The sequence below is a fragment of the Catharus ustulatus genome, chromosome 5 (assembly GCF_009819885.2).
Source record: "Catharus ustulatus isolate bCatUst1 chromosome 5, bCatUst1.pri.v2, whole genome shotgun sequence".
NCBI lineage: Eukaryota > Metazoa > Chordata > Aves > Passeriformes > Turdidae > Catharus > Catharus ustulatus.
Window position 1 is genome coordinate 18,713,827 of NC_046225.1, and position 21,976 is coordinate 18,735,802.

Sequence of the window (21,976 nt, forward strand, 5' to 3'; positions counted from 1 at the left end):
CTATATCAGCTGCTGCAGGGTCAAGAAACTCATATGATTCTTCTTTTCAGAATGCTTTCTTGCTGGTTTTCTTTCTTATGTTTGAGTGGGTGATGTGTTTCTTTGCTGATCTCCAAAACCTTAAACTCATCTTTTTTTGGTCTGTCTTGTGCTTTTTTTCCTTTGCTTCCTGCAGTGAATATTCACTGGGGCTTTGGGGCTTTTGTCACTGAAGTTTCCTCCATGTACCATGTGACATTCATTTTCTGGGCAATTCTGGTTTCTGTTTGAGTATATCTTTGCATGTGCTTCACAGTAGGTTGGAACTCCACTGACATGCTGCAAACTGGAGGATTTTCATACTTTATTAACCTTAATTTCTTCCTGAACTTTGAGAGGTACAACTTCCCATGCATATATATATATATATTTTAATCTCTTCTCTACCTCTCCTGGATTTTGTGAAGATTTTGAAGTCTTAGAAGTGAACAGCACTTTCAAATCTACTTGTTTGTCCCTGCCCTGTCCGTTCATTGTAGGTGATCTTCCCATCCACCCTTCCTTCTCTGACTGTAGGTACCTTGTAAAGGGCAGAGAAAGGTTGCTTATTAATAACTCTGGTTTCTTGGTGTTACCTCTTCACCATTCATTCTCTACCTTTTCTCTATCAGTCTTTCTGAGTTAGTGTAAAAGAAGTTGAAGAGGTTTTCAAGGCAAGGATAGTGTAAAATCTTTCCTGCTGTATCTCTGACTCAGGAAGGTATGGTGGCAGTGTGCATAGGCATTATATCCTGTTGGAAATAAAGAAGATTCCTGTTTGGGATGCATGGGTGCATGAGTTACAGTGAGAAATCATCATGTGTGTGTGTGTGTACACACAAATACTTAAAGTTATTCAAAGTACAGTTAGAGCTGTACTTCTTTTTCCTGCGAACTAATGGTGGGGTTATGTGCCAAAATATTGAAGTGCTATTTGCCGTAAAATTGCCAATAATTTTTCATTCTCGAATATGTTTTTTAGTGGGTAGTGAAAGAAACAATTGTAATCATATGACTTCAAAAAAAGCAATTCTGTTAAAAAGTGGTCTCTATCTGAAGGTGCATCATTAATGGAGAGTGGATAATCTGAGAGTATTATGACAGTAAATGAGAGTTTGATTTCTAAATGTAACAAGCTGCTGTTAATCATGTCTTGACAGCTTTTAAATAGTTGTTGCAGCGGTAATTTTTTGATTTATAATAGTAAAACACTTGATGAGATGCATACTGATAAATACTCAGAGGTACAAGTTCTTTGATTGGATGACAAATACACTGTTGGTACTAAAATGAAAAACTTTTGAGTTCTAAGGCATAGAACATATTGAAAGTTAAAGCATGAGTAAGGTTTTTTCCCTTTGATTTCTTATTATTAATTTATATGTTTGTTAATTTGCGAGACAGAAAAAATATGCCCTGGACCCCAAGACAAGTGATTATTTTTATTCTTTGTGTTCTTGGTAATACCTTCTTCTCACTGTAGTAGGCATTCTCTAAAAGAAAAGGGAGAACATTTTGAAAACCTCTGTTGGTTATTATAACAATCAATCTAAGACAGTTTTGTTCATCATAGCTGATATTCTGTTCTTAATAGCTGGTGAACTTTCCTTGACAGTGGTCTCAAAGCTAAAAAAACCCAACTTGTAACTTCTTGCCTTGTTATTCAGGTTTGAATTCTGTAGTGTTTAATAACTTTCTTTCCAATAGTTGCTCTTTTTTTCCCCCATCTCTAATCTACTCTGTTTTGTAGTGGTTATCCCTGTGATTTGTGAAGTTATGAAATTTCAGTTATAAGGCTCAACACAGCTTGAATGTGTCTCTAGCTGCACAGACTTCTAATCAAATGAGAATTGCACAGATCCCCAAACCTAAACCCAAAATATCTACTGCAGTTTGGAGTTCAAAGTAGAAATGTCATGTTCCTTAATTTCAGCCTACATTTCTTAGAAATAATTTCCACACATCATCATCTATAAACTACAGTTGAGATCTTGACTTGGCATTCTTACTGTTCTAGTAAGAGCAGCAGGCTCTTAGGCCATCATCTCCTCCCAGGTTTGTCCGTGTCTTCTGTTGCCTCATTTTTGTCCCCACCTATAGTTTCCTCTTGTTTTATGCTTCATTGATAAATCTTAGTAAAATAGGTACTGAATTTTAATTTAAGTGCTAAAAAGACTTTTCCAGTTTGGGACTGCATGAAAATATTAGTGCAGTTGCAGAGTGTGGGAAGGAAGAAATGTTTTGTGCCAAATTAGTTTTTGTTGTGCCACGCATGCTTTGTGTGAAGCATGCAGCATGATATTCTTAGGAAAGTATGTGTTAACGAGGTATCAGGGCATCTGACAAGCAACAGAGGCTAGGGATTGAGTTATGTTAAAAATGTTTTAATGTAGTTACAATGTAGTCACTTGTTTTGAAAACGCTTTTGTAGAAGAGGTTGGAAAAAGTAGTGTTCAGGTTATTTTTAGATAAACGTTGAGAAAGGGACAGACTCAAATGGAGTAGAGAGTGTATGTCTGAAAGGTGTGCCAGCCCTCATGCTGGAAGAGGTATAAAACCAGGTAGGAACAGAAGAATAGTGATAACACCACACAGGTTGGTAACACAGAAATTCCCTGTGGTTGTGTTACAGATTTGTGGGGGTTTTGCAATAAATTCCTTAAACAGATAAGATGCTATTGAAGCACTGTGCTAAAATGCTTCATTAAAAAGCTGATGGGTAGCCCTGTATTACACAAAATCATAGAATGATTTGGGTCAGAAGGAGCCTTTGGAGGCCATCTTGTTCAATTCCCCTGCAATGCGCAGGAACATCTTCATCAGGATCAGAATCTTTAACAGGTTGCTCAGAACCTCATCTGACCTGGTCAAGAATGTTTCCAGGCGTGAGACATCCACGACTTCTTTGGGCAACTTACGGCTATGTATAACCAACATTGTAAAAAAACTTCTTCCTTGTATCTAACCTAACCCTAACTGACCTTCCATCAGTTTGAAACCATCACCCCTTATCCTATTGCAACAGACCCTGCTGTGATCTGTCCCCATCTTTCTTGCAGGCCCTCTTTTGGTATTTCAATGTTGCTGTAAGGTCTCCCTGGAGTCGAGTCTTCTCCAGGCTCAACAACCCCAACTCTCTCAGCCTTTCCTCATAGGAGAGATACTCGATCTCTCTGATCATCTTGGTGACCTCCTCTGGACTCACTCTATCAGACCCATGTCCTCCCTGTGCTGGGACCCCAGAGCTGCTGCAGCCCTGCAGGTGGGGTCTCAGCAGAGCAGAGCAGAGGGGCAGAATCCCCTCCCTCCTTCCCTCCCCTGCTGCCCACGCTGCTCTGGGTGCAGCCCAGGACACAATTGTCTTTCTCAGCAGTCAGTGCCCATTGCCAGCTCATGTCCAGCCTCTCATCCAGCAGCACCCCCAAAGCATTCTCATCAGGGCTGCTCTGGATCTGTTCATCCTGCAGGATGATTGCGGGGATTGACTTGGCTCAGGACCTCATATTTGGTCTCGTTAAAGTGAGATTCCCATGCACCCACTTCTCAAGCTTGTCCAGGTCCCTCTGGATGGTATCTTGTCCTTTACGCATGTCGAACACACCACTCAGCTTGGTGTCATCTGTAAACCTGCTGAGGGTGCACTTGTTCCCACCTTTGATGAAGATATTAAACAGTACTGGTCCCACTTGAACCCTGAGGAGCTCTACTCATTGCTAATCTGCATCTGGACATGCCAGAAGAGGTGAAATACTGTATTACTCAGGTGAACATAGGTCAAATTAACTCATATATATATATGAAATTGCATGAAAACAAAGACAAGAAGCAGTTAGTAAAACTAAATCTAAAGCAAACTTTGTGGTTGACCATCTGATCAACAAAGAATAATTTTTTATTGTATCAATTCAAAAGCTCAGATGTTGAAAAAAAGTGGATCAAAGCACATTAATCAGGCTGTGGTTTAGATACAGGAATCATAATTTTTTTTGTGGTTTTAAATTTCCTGATGGGATTTTTTAATTATTACTGTTAAGGTTTAACTGGCAAACCACTCCCCTCTACATAGTTTGGGAACAAAAGAAGAAAGATTTTCTTTTTAAGGGAAAAGAATAGTGAGAAAAGATAACTGTCTCTGGGAGCTAAGAAATTAAGATGTTTACTACCAGGCAATTGGAAATTAAATTCTGAGAGCTTGTCATACTGCCTGTAAAAGAAAAATCAAAATGAGATGTATCTTGAGTCATGTCCCTTTTCTTGTGTAGGATGTGTTTTATTTATATTTTAATTTGCTTTTGAAAAGAAGCTGAATCAACACACTGAAAAAAAGAAGAAATCTTGTGTTTGAAGGTGACACAAATTAACATACACTCAGCAACAAAATCTTTCTCAAATAACAGTTTGCTTCAGCTTTGGGCATAAAAGAACTTGTATCCAATCTTTTTTATTTTTCTTCTACTGGATAAGGATGATAATGTTTGATACCTCCTTGCCTGTCTGATCCCCTTGCAGCAGTGCTTTGTTGTAATGTGAGCATTTACCAGTTAGGTCCAGGAGACCTGACATGGGGGCCATCAAATATTGATCAATGGCAGTTCCTTTCATAATGACTGAGATAGTTCATCTTCTGATAACCATTCCTTTTCTTTCTTGCTAGTCAGTTATCTTTGTTTGTGCATAATCATATGATTCCTTTTATTTGTGAATAATTATTTTTAAACAATAATCCACATTCCTAATAGAGCCATTCAATTAGTTTAATAACTCATGTTATTTATATTAATGAGTTATTGGTGTTAGCTACCTATATAATTTGTTACAAATAACATTTAAATTAATTGAATTAAACAGGAGTTTTTTACGATTATTCTCCTACCTTGTGGTTTGTGAGTACCTGCCCTCATGTGGACAACTAATTGATACAGAGAACACTCTATACTGTACTTGAGTTTACACAAGAAGAATATACAGTAATTTCACGAATACAAGCCGCACGGATTATAAGCCGCATTTCCGGGGTGTCGGCAACGTTTAGGTCCTCGTCCACACATAAACCACAACGGACTATTAGCTGCACTTTCATTCGTAGCGAGGATCCGTGTGGAACTTTCACACATTTGCCAATTAGTAACAGGATCGCGGCATAGCGGGGTTTACTGGCTCGGGGCGGGGCCAGGCAGGCTCAGCCTGCTCATGGTTGCTGACGGGGCCGGGTGGCCCAGCTCGGCGCCACGGCTTGGCGGGGCCGCTTGGGACCGGCAGGGAGGTGCTACCGCCGCCGGGCTCGCTCGCCCCCCCCCCTCCCGTCTGCACCACGGCCGCTGCATTTGCTCGCCCTGGCCCGGTTCTGCTGGGCTCCCCTGCGCTGCTAGCCCCAGTTCTGCTGGGCTCCCCTGCGCTGCTAGCCCCAGTTCTGCTGGGCTTCCCCCTGCCGCCGGGCTTCCCGCTTCTGCCGTGCTCCCCTGCGCTGCCAGGCTGCCCCGCGCTAATGGCTTGGACTCTGCCGCCCGCCCCCTGTGCCGCTGGCCCCGCCTCTGCCAGGCTTTCCCACCTCTGCCGGGGCTGGCCGGGCTCCAGCTTGGCTTGGGGCTGCCACGGGCTCTCACTTCCGTGTTGGCAACTTTTAGAATATTGTTCATATATTGGCCGCTCCGGACTACAGGCCGCACTTCCAGGTACGGACCAAAACTGTAGTCAAAATGGTGTGGCTTGTAATCATGAAATTACTGTACCTTGGGATGAGAAACATTTCCTGTGACTTTTGGTCAGATCTGTAATGTAATCACATCAAAACTATGATAATCACATTTATGATGATTTGTAAAAGCTTCATATTCACCCCTTAAAAGTAGGAAAATGATTTGACTTGCTGGGATATTTCTGACAGTGGCAATTGCAGGAAATAATATACAGAACCATGGAAGTATTTATGTATGTGGGAGAATTTCTGTAATGTGGGAAAGAAAATATTGCAGATCTGCACTTTCTAGGCACGTGAATAGATTTGTAGCTTGCAAGAGGGAGAGAAGTGCAAATTTGAAATGTTATTATCATGTTTTAACCCTGGCCAGCGACCACACAGCCACTCACCCACTCTCTCACCAGTGGGATAGGGGAGAGAATCAGAAGGGCAAAGATAGAAAGTTCATGGGTTGAGATACAACCAGTTTAATACGTAAAGCAAAAGCCACACATGCAAGCAAAGCAAACCAAGGACTTAATTCAGTGCTTCCCATGGGCAGGCAGGTGTTCATCCATCCCCAGGAGAGCAGGGCCTCAGCACATGTAACAGTGACTTGGGAAGACAAACACCATGCCTCCAAATGTCCTCCCCTTTCTTCTTCTTCCTTCCTCTTTATATGCTGAGCATGAATTCATAGGATATCGAATATCCCTTTGGTCAGTTTGGGTCACCTGCCCTGTCTGGGTCTCCTTCTAACTTCCTGTGCACCCCCAAATTCCCTTCCAGCTTGCAGGATGAGAACGAGAAGAGGCCTTGGATCTGTTTAAGTTGTGCTTAGCAGTAGCAAAAACATCTCTATATTATCGTACCTGTGTTCAGCATAAATCCAAAAAGTGGCCCCATACCAACCACTGTGAAGAAAATTAACTCTACTCCAGCCAAAACCAGCACTGTTGTTCATTGTCGTATATTTCTTTTTAACATTAATGTTGTTTTTTGTGAAACCATGGAGGGGTTATTTTAAGAAATAAGTGAACTCTAGTCAAAATACGAGCTGAGCTGAAAAGGTAGGTGTAAATGTGTGCTTCAGCATTATGTTCTGATTAAATTAAAATTGGAATATGAATCCCTAGGTATTTAGTTAAGCTTTGTACAAACATTTACTGCAGCATTATGTTCTGATCTAGATATAATCATCCAATGGTCTCTGCCCTTACCTCTATTGAATTTTTAATTTAGAGGTGGTTAAGTCAAAATTTACTGTTGACAAGTGGCTTTGAGCAGGAGGGGGAACTATGTGACCTGCAAAGATCTCTTCCAACTAGAATGGTGTGGGTTGTGTAGCAATAAATCAATAGGATGTGCATACATCTATACCGTATGTATTTCTGAAGTGTTTTTGAATGTTCTGTGTGCACTTGTAATGTATATGTATATATCTGAAGGTAGTTGCATAGGCAAATAGAACAGCTAAAAATGGGACTTGAAAAGAATAAACTTCACAAACAATCATTTGTCTTTTTGCCTCCCTTGGAATCTGCATCAGTTGATGCAGTGAGAAACTTAGTGCTAAATAAGAACAGTCTTCAAATAAAACCCATCCTGGTATAGCCATGTCTCAGAATCACTGTGTCTGCTCCTGAAGAATATCAGATTCACCCACAGGGGTTGCTTCCAGGTTCAGTGGTCACATATGGAATGACATCCAGTCTACCTGGAAAGGTACTGAGGCTCCGCACTGGAAATTCAGTGTGAATTTCCAATGCACAACCCTAAAATAGGAATGCTTTTCTGAAGTGTGTACTGAGAGGCGGTGTGGTACCCAGGACTTCTTAAGACATGTAGAGCCCTGTACTAAACATAAGTCAGCAAAAAGGATTTTTCTGACACGAAATAAATTTAAATGGTGGGGACCTTTTTCCTTCTGTGACACACTGTCTAATGTATGTGGCAATTTATAGCATTGAAGGTCTCTAATTGTCCTTAAAATAGAAGCCAACTTGACTTGCTATATAATGTGATTAATTACTTTGTTGTTGTTTTTAAAGAGATCATGTATGTTTTGCCAAACAATGGTTGAACTCCTCTTTGCAGATTTGGACGTCATAGTTATGAACCAGGTACAAGACAAAAAGGCGCCATGAGTGGTGAACTTAGTTCACGTAAGAGGACCTAGATCTGTGGGATCAGCCTGGGTCAGACTGTCAGCAGAGGGGTGGCTTTTGGCAGGAGCAAGGGACTTAGAAGAATAGGAGAAGGGGTGGAAGTTGACTCAGTTGACTACTGAGGCTGCCCACAGGAAATTCAGTGTGAATTTCCAATGCACAGCCCTAAAAGAGGAGCACTTTTACTGAAGTGTGTACACAGGATATGCTTTAAATGAAAGACATCATAGGCATTAGTGCCTAAGAAACTTGAAAAATCAAGTTCACAAAAGACTTAAATGAGCAAAGCGGGGTGGCTTTAAGACAACTTGGGTAAAAATGAAGGCAGGGATACAAAATTTAAGTTCCCTGAAGTCTCCCAGAAGAAGAAAGAATCAGGAGATCAAGTGAATAAGCAATTAACATAACATAACATCTATAGTGTGAATGAGATGTCTGCAAATGAGTTAATATTTCCTGATAAAATTTTTGTATTATGTTTACAAAAAGTTTTCTTGAAATGTAAGTACAGCATTTCAACGCATGTTTGGATATGCAGGGACCCACAAATTATTAGAAATTTCTGCCTGAGGAACTTGAACAGGTTTTGTTTCTCGAGAGGTAGTACAAGGAAACATTCAAGTTAGAGGGAAGCTGGCTTTGCAGAAACATTCCTTGGATTATCCATTTGAAACATGTATCCTATCACTATCAGGTAAGGGACTGTAAGTACCCAAAAAGAGGGTTACTGCCTTGTCTGATTTTATCTAGATCTAAGGTAGTATTGTAGTTTGGCTGTAAGAGATTGCAATCCAAGCTCTGGTATGAAAGTGTATTTTAAGATCCTTTACTTATATGTGGAAGCAGATTGCTGAAAAGTGCATGTAAATGTTGATTCAGAGTTGAAAATGCGCCAAGAGACTGCTAGTAAAATATTTACTGATAACTTTAAGATGGAAATATGTCTTCCTTATTGAGCTGTAAGTTCAGTTTGGAATGCGTTTTGAGGAGGAACATATTTATAATAATATATCTAATGTTTATGGAACCACATTTGCTCTTGGGGTTATTTTCTTTTAGTAATTTGTCCATGCCTAGCATAACTTTCAAAAAAATGAAAATAAATATATGTGATTATGTGCTATCATCTTCAATTGCATAGACATTTAAATATTTTGGAATTGTATGAAGGCCTTACATTATTTTACACCATCACGGGAACAAAACATTTCTTTCCTCTTTCTTTGTTAAGGGTAAGGCACATTCCAATCTGAAATCTAATAAAGGAAAAAGACACAAATGATAAGCAGTTTTTCATCAGAGGGAATGCAAAGACTGAATGTTGGCCATTATTAAAGTTGGATGATGCTACAGAAGATATTAAGTTGTAAACAATTGTCTGTGAAAAATAATGGGTGGGTTACTTGAAGTTTCTTTAGCATTTTCTAATCCTATCTTTCTAAAAAGAAAATTTCTGTTCTGCTTGAGCTTGGCTTTGAAGCACTGGTGTTCCTCTTTAATACTTCTGCTTTGACTCTGATTTTTCATTTATATTTATTCAGATGATTTATCTTCCAAAGTCTCAAGATCTCCCTCTCTGTGTATTCAACTTGTCCCAATGAGCCTCAAGGAGGGATGGTTTCTACATATTTAGAAGTGGTCTCAACATTTAAAATTTTAAATGGGAATTTTTTAAAATAAATTTTTAAATGAGTGCAGGTTGAATATGTATAGTAAAATTCAACGATCAAGTTGTTCATGAATTAGTTTGTTGCACTAAAATTGAAACTTTGAAGAAAGAACCTGACGTTCAAGCTCTTAGAAACTGGTGGCACCATATCTGAAGACGTGCTCATGTCATTATATTGAATTAACTTACATGAAATCTTTTTGAAATCTTTTGAAAGACATTGCATTGGAAATGTCATAGATCCGAGGCAGTCTTTACTGAACTCACTCCTGAACTCAGAGTAGCAGCAGAGTATTCTGTGTGTCACTTTATTGACACACTCTGCTGGGGAAGTCCTGCGTGATGCAAGTGAAAACCATCGCACCGAAGCACATCTTACCACTTTCATATTTACTCTCTTTATGAAAGAAACAGATTCTGCTCTTACGGGTGAATGTGGGAGTGATATACCAAGTCTTCCTGTCTCTAGGAAATCTTACAGTGTTTTGCCATCATGTACTGATGTGAAATTATCTTTCTTAACAGTTGTGAGATCAGTTGACTTTTTATTTTTAATGTGGTAATAACTAAGACTTCAGTATAGCCTGTCTTCTAAGCCTGTGCTTTTTAGTTTGTATAATTGTTCTGAAACATTCTGTGGCATTGGTCTGATTTCTGTGATGAGAAAAAAGGTTTGTATTCAAAGTTCATGTCAAACTACCGTGTGCTAGGGAAACTTCTAGGGAAAATGTTGTATATCATGAATTAGCCTGTTTTAAAATTGTAACATGAGACTGGGATGGTTTGGAGGTTTTGAGTTGTTTGGGGGGGGATTTTTTTTTTTTTTTTTTTTTTTTTTTTAAACTGCCTGTTAACCATGCAGTAGGTGGGTTTGTGCTCTAAGGGAAGGAAGGAAGGGCATTTATTGGAAAAGCATTCATTTGATGGGTAGTGAGCTCTTCTTATTTCTGGCATTGATTGGTCTGTTGTCAATACACTTCTTTGTGGAGATTCCTCATAGAAAGTGACAGAAAAATAACAGCAATATTTGTGTAGTTATGCTGCAGAGGGGGTATTTAGCTGTATTGATTTGATTGTTTTATATATTGCTGTACTCAGATTTTCAAGTTACTCAAGGTGAACTCGGAGGACTTCAGTCACTATATTCAATTAATAACAGGTGAAATCATAACTTTAGAGTTCAGACAGATGTAGGAAATGTATAAAATTGGTAAAGTATTTTTAGTGAAAAGCTTCCTTTGAGCAGCAAACTAATACATACTTGGATATTTTGCTTTGTTGAAGAGGTGGAATTATTAACCTTTTTCACTTGGACTTCCTTGCTACTGTTGTCCCAGAATAGCCACAGTCATAAATATTTAGACTGGTTGGTGTTTTCAGTCATTACTTTGAGAAACTGACAGTAACTTCTGTTCAACATGAGGATGTGAGAAACAAAACAGCAGTGGAAACTAAATGCCATATTCCCTTACAGAGTTCATTGGAGTTTTCAGCGAATACTTAACTGCGACTTCTGACAGAAACTGTGTCATACTCTCACCTTGACAAGATTAAAAATTGATAGTGTTTTCAAAAAGAACTGAGTTTTATAATGTTCTGATCGCATTTCTGAAAGCTAAGTGAAAAGAAATTAGGAGTGACTGACTGAAGGAATGTAAACGGAACAACTGTATATCTGCTTGTCTGGTGCATAAAATCCACATTCATTTTAGAGCTGTCTTGGGTAATCAAACATTCCTGCATTAACAATGAGGGGATGCTGTAGATATATTATATGAAGGCAGAAAAGATAAAATAAAAGCCTCTCTTCCCTTTTGAGAAACAGACTGTAGCACTGAATTGCATGGCACAGGAATGTATAGAAAAAATAGTCTATGCCTTTCTTTCACTGGGAACATGGGAATCTATGCTAAGCATGAGTTAGTTAACTGGTTAGTGCTCAGTTCAGCAGCTGATGTTATGGTAAATATTAAATAAATATCTGATTGCATAGAGTACTTAAGCCTCAAGCTACCCTGGCCCTCTCAGGCCAGCCAGCGCTTCAGACTGAAATCTCAATATATTTTATGATGAAAACTATAAGATGGGGGCAGAAATCAAGACCTGAACGGGTGTTTTTTCTTGTCATATTGTGTTCATGTGCAAACCAGTCCTAAAAACTGCCCTCATTGGCCTTCTGAATAGCCAGGTGTTACTAATGAGGCATCCTGACACTTTTAGAGGCTTCCAGACTTTGATGGGTATCTGAGCTCCCACTTGTCAGGTACTGATGTCTATGCTCTCCTCACATGTATATTCAGAAACACCTTTGAAGTGTATAAAAATCAGTGTCATTTGAGAGATACTGTTGTGTATTTGGTCTGTTAGTTAAAGTCGCAAAGCAAAAAGGTGGGGAAAGGTTTATCACTTACAACTTCAGATGAGTGTGCTAACTTTGGTAAACCATTAACTTAGTAACTGCAAGGTACCTAGTCATCTACAATGCCTCTACATTATTCATAACATTATCTTTGTGTAAGGCTCTGCATTTCTATTAATCACAAAACTTGGAAAAATCAGGGCAGTATTGACCACTGACAGTCCTAGACACTTCTAGGATTAAGCATTATACCACGTAGAGAAGACAGAAAAGAAGTTCTGTGTGACTGAAACTGTTGAACTGAAATAAGTTCTAGCAGATCCTGAACTTCTTATGGAGAATATCTGAAAACTGTCTTAGTTTTAAAAAAACACTATTATTGGGCCAGATAATACTGAAGGAAAACAGTTCTTTCTGGAGTGTGTAGAGAAAAAAGGAAAAGAAGGCCTAGTTAAAAGATAAAGGTATATATCCTTTCCCCAAGAAGGCCAATTGCACAGGAAATCAGAAATGTGAGAAAGTAATGCAGTTAAATTCATTGGCATCTTGCTTTTCAAATGAGCATTATGTAATTAGAAACACAGAATTTGTATCAGGAGTGATGATAGTAACCAGCAAAAAATTATTAAGTTTCCAATTCTTTGGTACAATGCAGATGCATTCAAATTATAGAAAAAAAACCCCACCTTTTTTGGCTAAATAGGCAAGCAGTCTTTTAAGCATTGTCAGACCAATTTATTTTGTGCTTTTTGTTTTGTGTATATGATTTCACAAATCATTTCAATGTCCTTAGATGATGATCTGGAAACTTACTTTTAAGAGCTATCTTAATATAAGATACCTCAGCTTTTCTAGAAAACTGCCTTTAAGCATCCCTATATTTGGAGAATGAGGAGACAGTGGTATTGCCCTCTTTTTCTTCAGTATTTCTAGCTTTGGTTTAGATAAATGTACTTAGTATCTCAAATAACTGTATTTATTTTCAAAAAATTTAAAGAAAAAACTGGAACTAGCAGGTAAAGCCTTAGCAGCCACTGAAGAACTAATCTTAAGTGCTACATGTACAACTGAATTTGGTACCAAGCTGTGATCTCAGTGGCACAGCCGTGATATCTAAGTGAAGAATAATCCTAATTATTCTGGTTTTCCTTAAAAATGTGGTATGGTAATCAGTGATGTAAAGGTGGCTCTTCTACAGGGCTCTCTAGATATGCATATATATGCTTCACTCATCCTAGGCAAAGGAAAATGGAATTTCACGAGACCTGAAAGAGAAAATTATCTCCAAGAACCAGTACCAGCCCTGTCTAAAGGGCTGGTAAATCAGTTCCCAGCCTTGACTTCAAAAAGATAATGAAAGTCAAAATGGAAGTCAAGATCCACTCAAGATTCATAAGTTTCAGGTGTTTGACCAGTTATTTTTTAAAGCAATACTTCCAATATAAGTATTACTGTAATTAGTCATCCTTGGCTATCAAGTCCAAATTATCAGTAGGCGCTTTTACATTGGGAAGGAGGATGCAGTCTTGGACATCAACTCAAAACAAAGCTCTGATTCATGATCTAGACTCAGAATGAGACAACATTCTTTTAACAGTACTTTTTATATTTTATATATGAGAGTTTCTCTTTACCTACTTATCTCCTTTCTTTCTCTTATTGGTTTGTTTTTCTAGGATTGGTTGTTGGTTTGAGGAGGAGTGGGTTAAGGGAGATTGTGGGAATAGGGGATGACACTGGGAAGAGATTTGTGCACAGATCCTAGCTGGTGTCACTTGCTTGGTATTTGGTTCATGCTTTGTTTACATGCACAGTTGGCATCTCAGAGATGGGCGGTAATTGCTGGCATAATACACAAAAGTTGAAGCACTCTATCTATTGGAAGAATGTACTGTGTGTATTGATCAGGGATTTAATAGAGCTGCATCCTGTCACCTGGCATAAAACTGACCCAGTGAGGGCATGTTAAAGAATTATGGAGACCAGATGAGGAGGAACTGACAGGAACCAAACAATACTGTGCACACTCTCCTTCCTACCTGTTTGAAATGTACCTTCAACGAGGGACAGTATCAGCGAAGACATTGGTGTCATTCTCATTATTGTAAAGGAATTGTCCTTTCCATCAAATTCAGTATTTGACAAGTGTGAGCATGCCTGTCTTATGCTGATACTTTTTTCCTGTCCTCTTTCTTTCTCTCTCTTTTCTCTCTCTTTGGTTCATTGTGTTCATTGATGGGTGGATTACTCATAGAACATTCTCCACTATAATTTATGTTTATCTGAAAATAGGAACTGCAGTTCTTCAGTAATAATAAACTCCTCTATCTAAACAGTCTCTATTTCGATTCACTGCCTTAATTTTCTTCATTTCCTGTCATTTTTTTCATTTGCTGCTGTTAATCTGACATCCTTTGCTCCAAAAAAAAAAAAAAAAATGTGTTTTATTTACAGGGCACAGCATTTGGAAGTGCTCCTGTACCTTCTCGCAGGCAATTATGTGAGTCTCTTAAATTCCGCTCTGTGTTGTAAAGATGACTATGTGTTCATGTGCTGTAGCATGGCATGCCAATCTAGAGTTAATGCCCTGAGGTCAATATTCAACCACTGGTGTTGCATATTGCCTGTAATGTGTTTGTAGCTAACAGCTTCTATTGACCCCTTCTTTATTTCTTCGTTGTGTTTTGTTCAGCACATCATGAAATGGGGCTGTGCTGTGCACTATAGACTTGCAAACAGGGAAGAAAATACCATAATGACTCAAAGTCTGGAGGGGAATAAGAATAATGTTATCAGATCATGTGTGCAACATAGTAATGAGTATTATTGTTAAAACAAAAAAATCTCTTTTTCCTATTCTTCAAATTAATCTCTATATTATGCAGACAAAAAAAAAATAATCTGGACCCCAAAAAACAAAGAAATGGAAAATCAAACGATGTGGTGTAAGGCAGACATTACTGAGACTAGTTGTATTCCTTATAAGGCTTTCCTTTTAATTAATTTGAAGAACAAGTCCATCTGCTGAGTTGGGGAGAAAAGGGAACTATTAGAAAGGGATTTCTTTTTTTTTTCCTAAATACATTGGAATTATTGACAGTAAATGATCTTTCTTTTAAATTAAATTCCCCCATCGTTCACTAAACCCCCAAGAAATCACAAACAATATATATATCTTTTAAAAGGAAAAAAAAAAAAAAAGAGAAAGGCTTGCATTCTAATTCCAGATGGTCTCTCTGCTACATTAACAGTGTTCAAGTGTGAGTGTGTATATTGAATGTATGGAACCTCAGAATGCCATCAGACTTTGAGATGAGGACTTTCTTACATTCCTTATTTCTGTCTTTCTCCTCCTACCTTGAGTTAATGTCCATCCTAAAGGCGTTGGTGTCTTCCATATGCATATAATGAGCTACAGCCATGCACTGCATTATTATAATTACTGTGCACTGCATCACACCGCTGAATGTGAAACAGATTCATTATAATATAACATTACAGGCTTATTCATAAACACAGTGCAGTTTGACTGATGCTTCATTGTTGGCAGTCTTAAAACATGTTGCTTGCGTAAATTCACTGGTGCTGCTCTTGTGTATTCCTGGGAAAACATACAGCATTTGTCTGTGAGCGTGGGTCTTGCAAAAGTAACCAAAAATATGATCTGTATATAAATGTCCTTTCTTTTGTGCAATTATCTAAGATGTTCCTATCCTACTGGGTATATCTAAGGGAAGAAAAAAATACCAAGATGTAACCCTCTTCATGAAATATAATTGTGCTCCTATTACAGTTATTTAAGGTATGGTGGAAAGAATTAATATTCTCACTGCGTCCTTCAGAAAAACAATGCTGAAGTTATTTTTCATCCAATATGTATGTCCCTTAGTAGTCTGCTAAAATGAAAATTTTAATTTCTGGCTGGTTTATTCTCTTTTAAATTAGTCCTGCTACTGATTTATATGATTAACAACCTCAGTGAAAACTTTGGAAACACACTGAAACAACATGCTTTAACATGCTTAGTTATAGATAATCAGCATGTCCACTTCCTTGCTTGTATGAAGCCCTTGTTTGGGGTGAATGGTGAAGTGTCACAGAATGAAGTGTCGGGGATTTGAACATAAGGGAAGATGTGGAAAGCACAGAACATGTTTTATCTGGCAAATACAGGTTAAAATTTGTGTAATCAAATGAAGATGCAGAGCTCTGAAATACACAGAGGAATGGAAAATGATTGGGTTAAATATGTGGATGAGTAGGCTGGGAGAAGTGGTCAGAATTTCCACTCTTTCTTGATGAAATAACAGTAAAACTAACATCACTGAAATGGTGAGACGTGAGAAGTTTAAATCAGCACATACAGAATGTGTCCACAACTTACCTTTGAAAAAAAAGGAAACAAAAAGCCCCCTGCAAATAAGGGAACTTATAATATTCAGGTGAACTACTTCAGCCAGCTGTTTCCTTCTTTTTTATGCTTTGGTAGGCAAAGGTTATATAGAACTATGAGTATTGTGGTAAAGGTCTAACTGGAAGCTAAAACAAGAGCTGGAACATCCTGAGCTTGTCTTTTATTTGTTGGGGATAACTTTTCTGGTCCTTGCAAAGCACTGGATGTTACTGTTCATGTGCCAAAATGGGAAACAAGGACGTGTGGGAATCCAGAACAGCAATGCTGCTGACCGAGTGACGTGTCCTATTATGCCGAAACTGAAAGGCAGCAGGAGTGTTTTCTTCCAGGTGGTGTGACCAGTGATCCTACAGTAACTCTACTGCAATGGAAGAGGCAAGAAAGAGTAATCTGATCTCAGTTCATGTGAAGTGTTTTAGACCACAGGGCACTTGTGGCTGCTTGACCTGCAGAGTGAGCAGGGGGTGCTCAGTGGTGGTATGGGAAGTCACCTCTGGGCATCCAAAGCTGTCATGGACATTGAGTGGTGTCTGTGCCAATGCTGTGTTGTGGCATTTGCTATTGGAGCTCAGGGCCCAGAGGAGCTGTTGGTGAAATGTGCCAAAGCAGTGAGTGGTTGAGACTGAGATGCTGTTTGTAAACCATTTTAAAATAAATGTATTCTACTCATAAGACACTTTAACACTCTGACTATAAACTCTGAGACACTGAGTATAGCGATAACAAATAAATTACAACATGGAAGTTAAGACTCCTTTCCACAAGATAAAAACTTGCCTTCTGAATTTGAAAAGATTGCAACTTTGTTTCTGTTTCACAATAAAGACACCAGCAGGAGTGGGGAAAAAAGGAATGTACAGTTCAGACTAACAAAAAATATGAGAGCATCTGTAATTAGCAACCAAATAAGATGAAAGAACAGAGGATAAGCCAAATGGGGAGTACAAGGTCAATATAGATGTCCTCAGAAGTCTAATGATAGCTGTCTGACTGAGTTTTGGTCATTGGAGTGCTACTGACCTAAAGACAAAACACAGATTTACAAATACAGTTATGACTAAATAAAATGTACAAAACAAAATGTAGCTGCAGATTTTTTGGCAGAATTGCACTATAATTGCCTTAGGGAGAAAAAAGGTCTCATGTTTTCTCCTGTTGTTTGTTCATCACGTGGAGTGGAAGCATAAATATGCCAGTGAAATACACGCAGTAGAGTAAATGCCACAATTCTGAAAACATATATTTGTTTCAAGATTTCTTCAAACTGCACCCATGTCCTGCAAAAGTACAGTAATTCCACGATTATAAGCCACACCTGATTATAAGCCGCACTTCCAGATGTCGGCAACTTTTCGTTCTTTGTCCGTATATAAGCCGCACCTGATTATAAGCTGCACTTTTGTTCGCAGCAAGGATCCACGTGCAACTTTGACAAAGTTGCCAATTAGTAACAGAATCGCGGGATCGCGGGGTTTACTGACTCAGTTCGGGGCTGGGCAGGCTCCAGCTCAGCTCAGGGCTGCTGTGGGCTCGCACTTCCAGGTTGGCAAATTTCTGAACTTCGTTCATATATTGGATGCTCCGGAATATAAGCCTCACTTCCAGGTTGAGACCAAAATTTTAGTCAAAAGGGTGCAGCTTATACTCGAGAAATTACTTTACATGTTAGAGTCACGATTGTAGGTTTATATCAAGTGTTAAAGCATAGAGGATCTTGCACCAGATGACAATCTTTAGTGTTTTTATGTCTGTGGTCATTTTTATAAAGATTTTATTCCAAGCATTTTTCCTTATTTGATCTGAAATGTCCTCAGACTGAAAGTAATTGCTGATTGAATGTTACAGTGGTAGTACTTTTTAAATATATATGTGATTGTTTACATGTAATTTGGGAAATGAAAAATGCTTACTTGTTTTGATTAGCACTATTTAGAAGAAATCAATGACGAGAAATAGCATAGAAAGAGCCTTGCTGTAATAGATGCTCCTGAAACAGAGTAGGAAGGCATCAAAAATCAATGCAGTTATGTGGTACCTGACAATCAACTTTACGGACAGAAAAAAAAATGGATCAGATGCTTGAAATAGCCATATAACATCCAAAGAATTTCATAGCATCTAATGATAAGAAAAGCACCAGAAATGAGTGCAGCTAAGCTAATCTTCTTGGCTTGGAATTTCATACAAAAAATTTAAAAATAAGCCAATCTAACATCAAAATTAAGGGATTCTTAGTTGGTCCATAAATCGTATTTTATGTTGCAATCTCACAAAGTTTAATTACTTAGGAGAAATACAAATGCATCTGTTTTAAATTGCGCTGATTTTAGTTACAGCAAAAATTAAGTAGAACTGAAATTACAAGGCTTAAGTTCCTAATGTACACAGTTGTACTTGTCCACTGTCAAGTTATTTCAAAGCACTAGACAGCTTCTTTGGTCAACCAGAAGGAGAAAACAAAGAAATAAGAAAATGCTAAGAAGTGAACTACTTTTTTGATTCATGGTGCATTGCAGAGGAAGAAACCTTTCTCAATGGAGTGTTTTTTTGATGAAGAGCAAAACCCAAGGTGGTTGTGGTAAATGAGCAAGTTGTGAATGAAAAGATTTTAAATGTTTTATTTCGGAGTTTTAATGAAATTTGTAATGAATAGGCTAGCATACTAGGGAAAGCAGAGTCTCTTGGGAAAAAGTACTGGGAGTCATTTTCTTGTAGAGTTGATGGAAATATACGGAGCTGAGTTGTAAGTAGTAGTTTGGTTAAAATAATGCTTCATAAAAGCTTATTAAAATACCTGCATGTTTCTTAAGTCATACCATGGTAATAAAGGTTTATCTATCAGAATTCTCTTCAATGTAGGATAAAAATTGAAATAGAAGGAAAACAGAACAGTGCATTTTCAGCTTTATGAGGAAGTTTTACCCTCACAGAATGATGCAAAACTCCTTCCAACCATAGGCCAGGTGTGAGTTTTCCAGACTGAACATCTCACTAAGAAAATGCTGTAGAATATTCAGTTCAGATATATATTCCATTAAAATTTGACTAGCGCATAAAACTGTATCTGACTAATTGTAAAAGACCTCCAGAGAAGTTTTAATGGAAGTAATTCACTTTCAAGAAAATTAAACAACAGCATTGGAAATAAATTATGTAAATAGTAATATTCCTTAGTATATATTGGTTTATATTTTTGGCTCATACTTCTCCATGGTTCTATTTCTAAAAAAGGCCTCATCTGACAGTCACCTGCTAAATTCAATTTAAAAATTGATCTGAAAATTATCTAATTAATTATCTATTATCTATTTAATTATCTATTTAAGATGGAATTATATTTTGATAAGGTTTTTTACCTCAGTAATATGTTCTTAGTGATTTAGGCTTATTGTAATGTAATCAAAAGTTATTGCCCTATTAACTCCAGTGAATGTAAGATCGTGCTCTACTTTTGCAAAATGAGAAAATATATATTCTGACAATTGTTTTATTAATATGTTATTATTTTTAAGTCTTTCATTTGTGTGAGAGAATTCTAATTCTTTTAACAGCAGCTTCTGCTTTCATTCCTGTTTCCATGGAAACAACCATTAGCACAGTGAAAATTTTTAAAAAGTGATTCTTTTAAAACATTGAAGACTGGAGATTTCATTTAGCAAATTTGGAACCCACTCATAAAAGCCATAGAACTTAGATATAAAATAGAAATAAAAGGTTTTTATGTGACAGCTAAACCATGTGGGTTTTATTTGCTTTTGCTTCCTAATTCCATGATTGAAAAGAAGAATAATATTGTTATTCATCAGTTTGTGCTTGATGAGGGGAAGTAGAATTTATTGGACTGCTTTGTACAGTGGTGTACTGAAAGCCAGTTTGGTTTGCATACTTTGTCTGAATATGGAAGAAGAAAACAAATATGTTGTTGCTGTCTAACTGTGACATTGGCCATCTTGTCTGACTTATCACTGAGCATGGAAAAAAGACTGTGGCTGCAAAAACCAGATACTGTGTCCAGTTTAAATAGAATATCCCTTCAAAAACTCAGTCTTTCATCTTTGGAATAAATAGTCTATCAGGGTGAGAGTCACTAAATTCAGGCAAAATCGCTTCTTCCTGTCCTGCTTTGAATTCATAGGCTTGATTACACCTCAGTCAAGGAAAAGTAGAGTATGTAAGCCATGAGCTTGAAAAATTGTTTTCTGTTTGTTGTCTCTGCTTTCACTGTCATTTATAGTGTGGAAATATGAGATACATTGTTTTTCACTTATTTTGAAATTTCAAAGATGAAAACTGAGGTAATTCATTGAAATTAGGGAGGCTCTTGCTAAATGAATTTTAAGCCACTAGGAGATTGTGAAAAGAAAGCATTCTCTGGGCTTCTTGAGCTGCCTCAAGTTCCTGTAATTGAATGTTTCTGAAAATTTTCCCTTCAAAACCTTCATAAAATATAGTTCAGTAGTAAAGATTCATTTTGAAGTAATTTCTGTAGGAAGCCCTTTAATCTTTTGGGGGTTTTTAAATTCTTTGTCCCTGTGAAAATAAGCAGAATTGGCAGCTTCCAACAGATGTAGTTTACACTCATAAGTTTGGTTTGGTTTTTTTTTTCATTTTTATTAGTCGTTTCTGTGGTGACTATGTCTTGGGTCAACACAAAATGGAAGAAACTCTGTAGGACCTCTTTCCCCCTAGCATCTCAGAAAAAAAGTATGTAATTAAAATCATTAACAACTCCTTTCCTAAAATGACTGAGCTCTATATTTTTCACAAAAATTCATTAAACTTTAATTGACAATTCCGTATCTCTAATGCTGGAATTTAATATATAATAATTAATATTATATAATGATATTTATAATTCTATCACAAACAGAAGGTAGTGAAGGAAAACCTCCAGAAACTCCTTCCAGCCAAGACGTCTCTGAGTCTCTAATTTGGGAAATGCTTCTGTGGATGAAAAGAAGGGAAAAAATGTGCAGTCTCTGAAGCTGCATCTTTCTTTCAAGTTTATTTTCTGTTTTCCAATTCATGTGCAGTTAATCTAAGAAACTTTAGCTACTAAACCTGGTAATTTATCTTTTTAAGTGGCTAATGATTGCTTTCAGGTTTTCCAAATGACATTGACTTTTCTAAGTGGTGATACTTTTTTAATTCTAAAAATAAGGTTAACGCAGTAAATAATTCTTCAATTAAAGTAATATTTAATTTTAGGCCTAACAAAATATTTCTGATTGATCTGATCACTTTAATTCAGGCATCAAACTGAAGAGTCCCTTATTCACTTAACTCAATTTTGAGTAATTAAATTGAATCTCTGATAGATCTCCTTCAGGAGTAAACTCAGAGTTTCATTTATTCTGAATAAATTACGTCTCAAAGTAATCCTATTTCTGATTAGTCCGTTATCTAAAATCTGACAGTGATTTTTTTTTGTTCTTTTTCTATTTTTTTTAGAGCTATATGTGAATTGTAATGACTTGTCAGTGTAGCCATATGTTAACTTCTGCTTTGTCAGTGGGATGATTTCCCTCATGCAGTGCTTCCCCTTTGCCCATTGTAATATTACTGCTGTTTCTGGACTTTACCACACAAAAAAATCCTTCTCTTTCTCCAGTGACCATCTACCATGTGTTAATAAGATTGATACATACTTTCAGATTGCCTATTGATAAAT

The 21,976-nt window shown here is 37.5% G+C and overlaps 1 protein-coding gene across 2 annotated transcripts in view; it reads left to right on the forward strand.

The window, feature by feature from the left end:
• CCSER1 (coiled-coil serine rich protein 1) overlaps positions 1-21,976 on the forward strand; it is a 633,466-nt gene that overhangs the window by 495,076 nt on the left and 116,414 nt on the right. The window contains exon 10 of one of the 2 annotated variants that reach the window (XM_033060784.2): positions 14,346-14,391. The exons of the other annotated variant lie outside the window; for it this stretch is intronic. Coding sequence (XP_032916675.1) covers positions 14,346-14,391 — 46 coding nt within the window. The remainder of the gene's footprint in view (positions 1-14,345; positions 14,392-21,976) is intronic. 2 annotated transcript variants of the gene reach the window in all.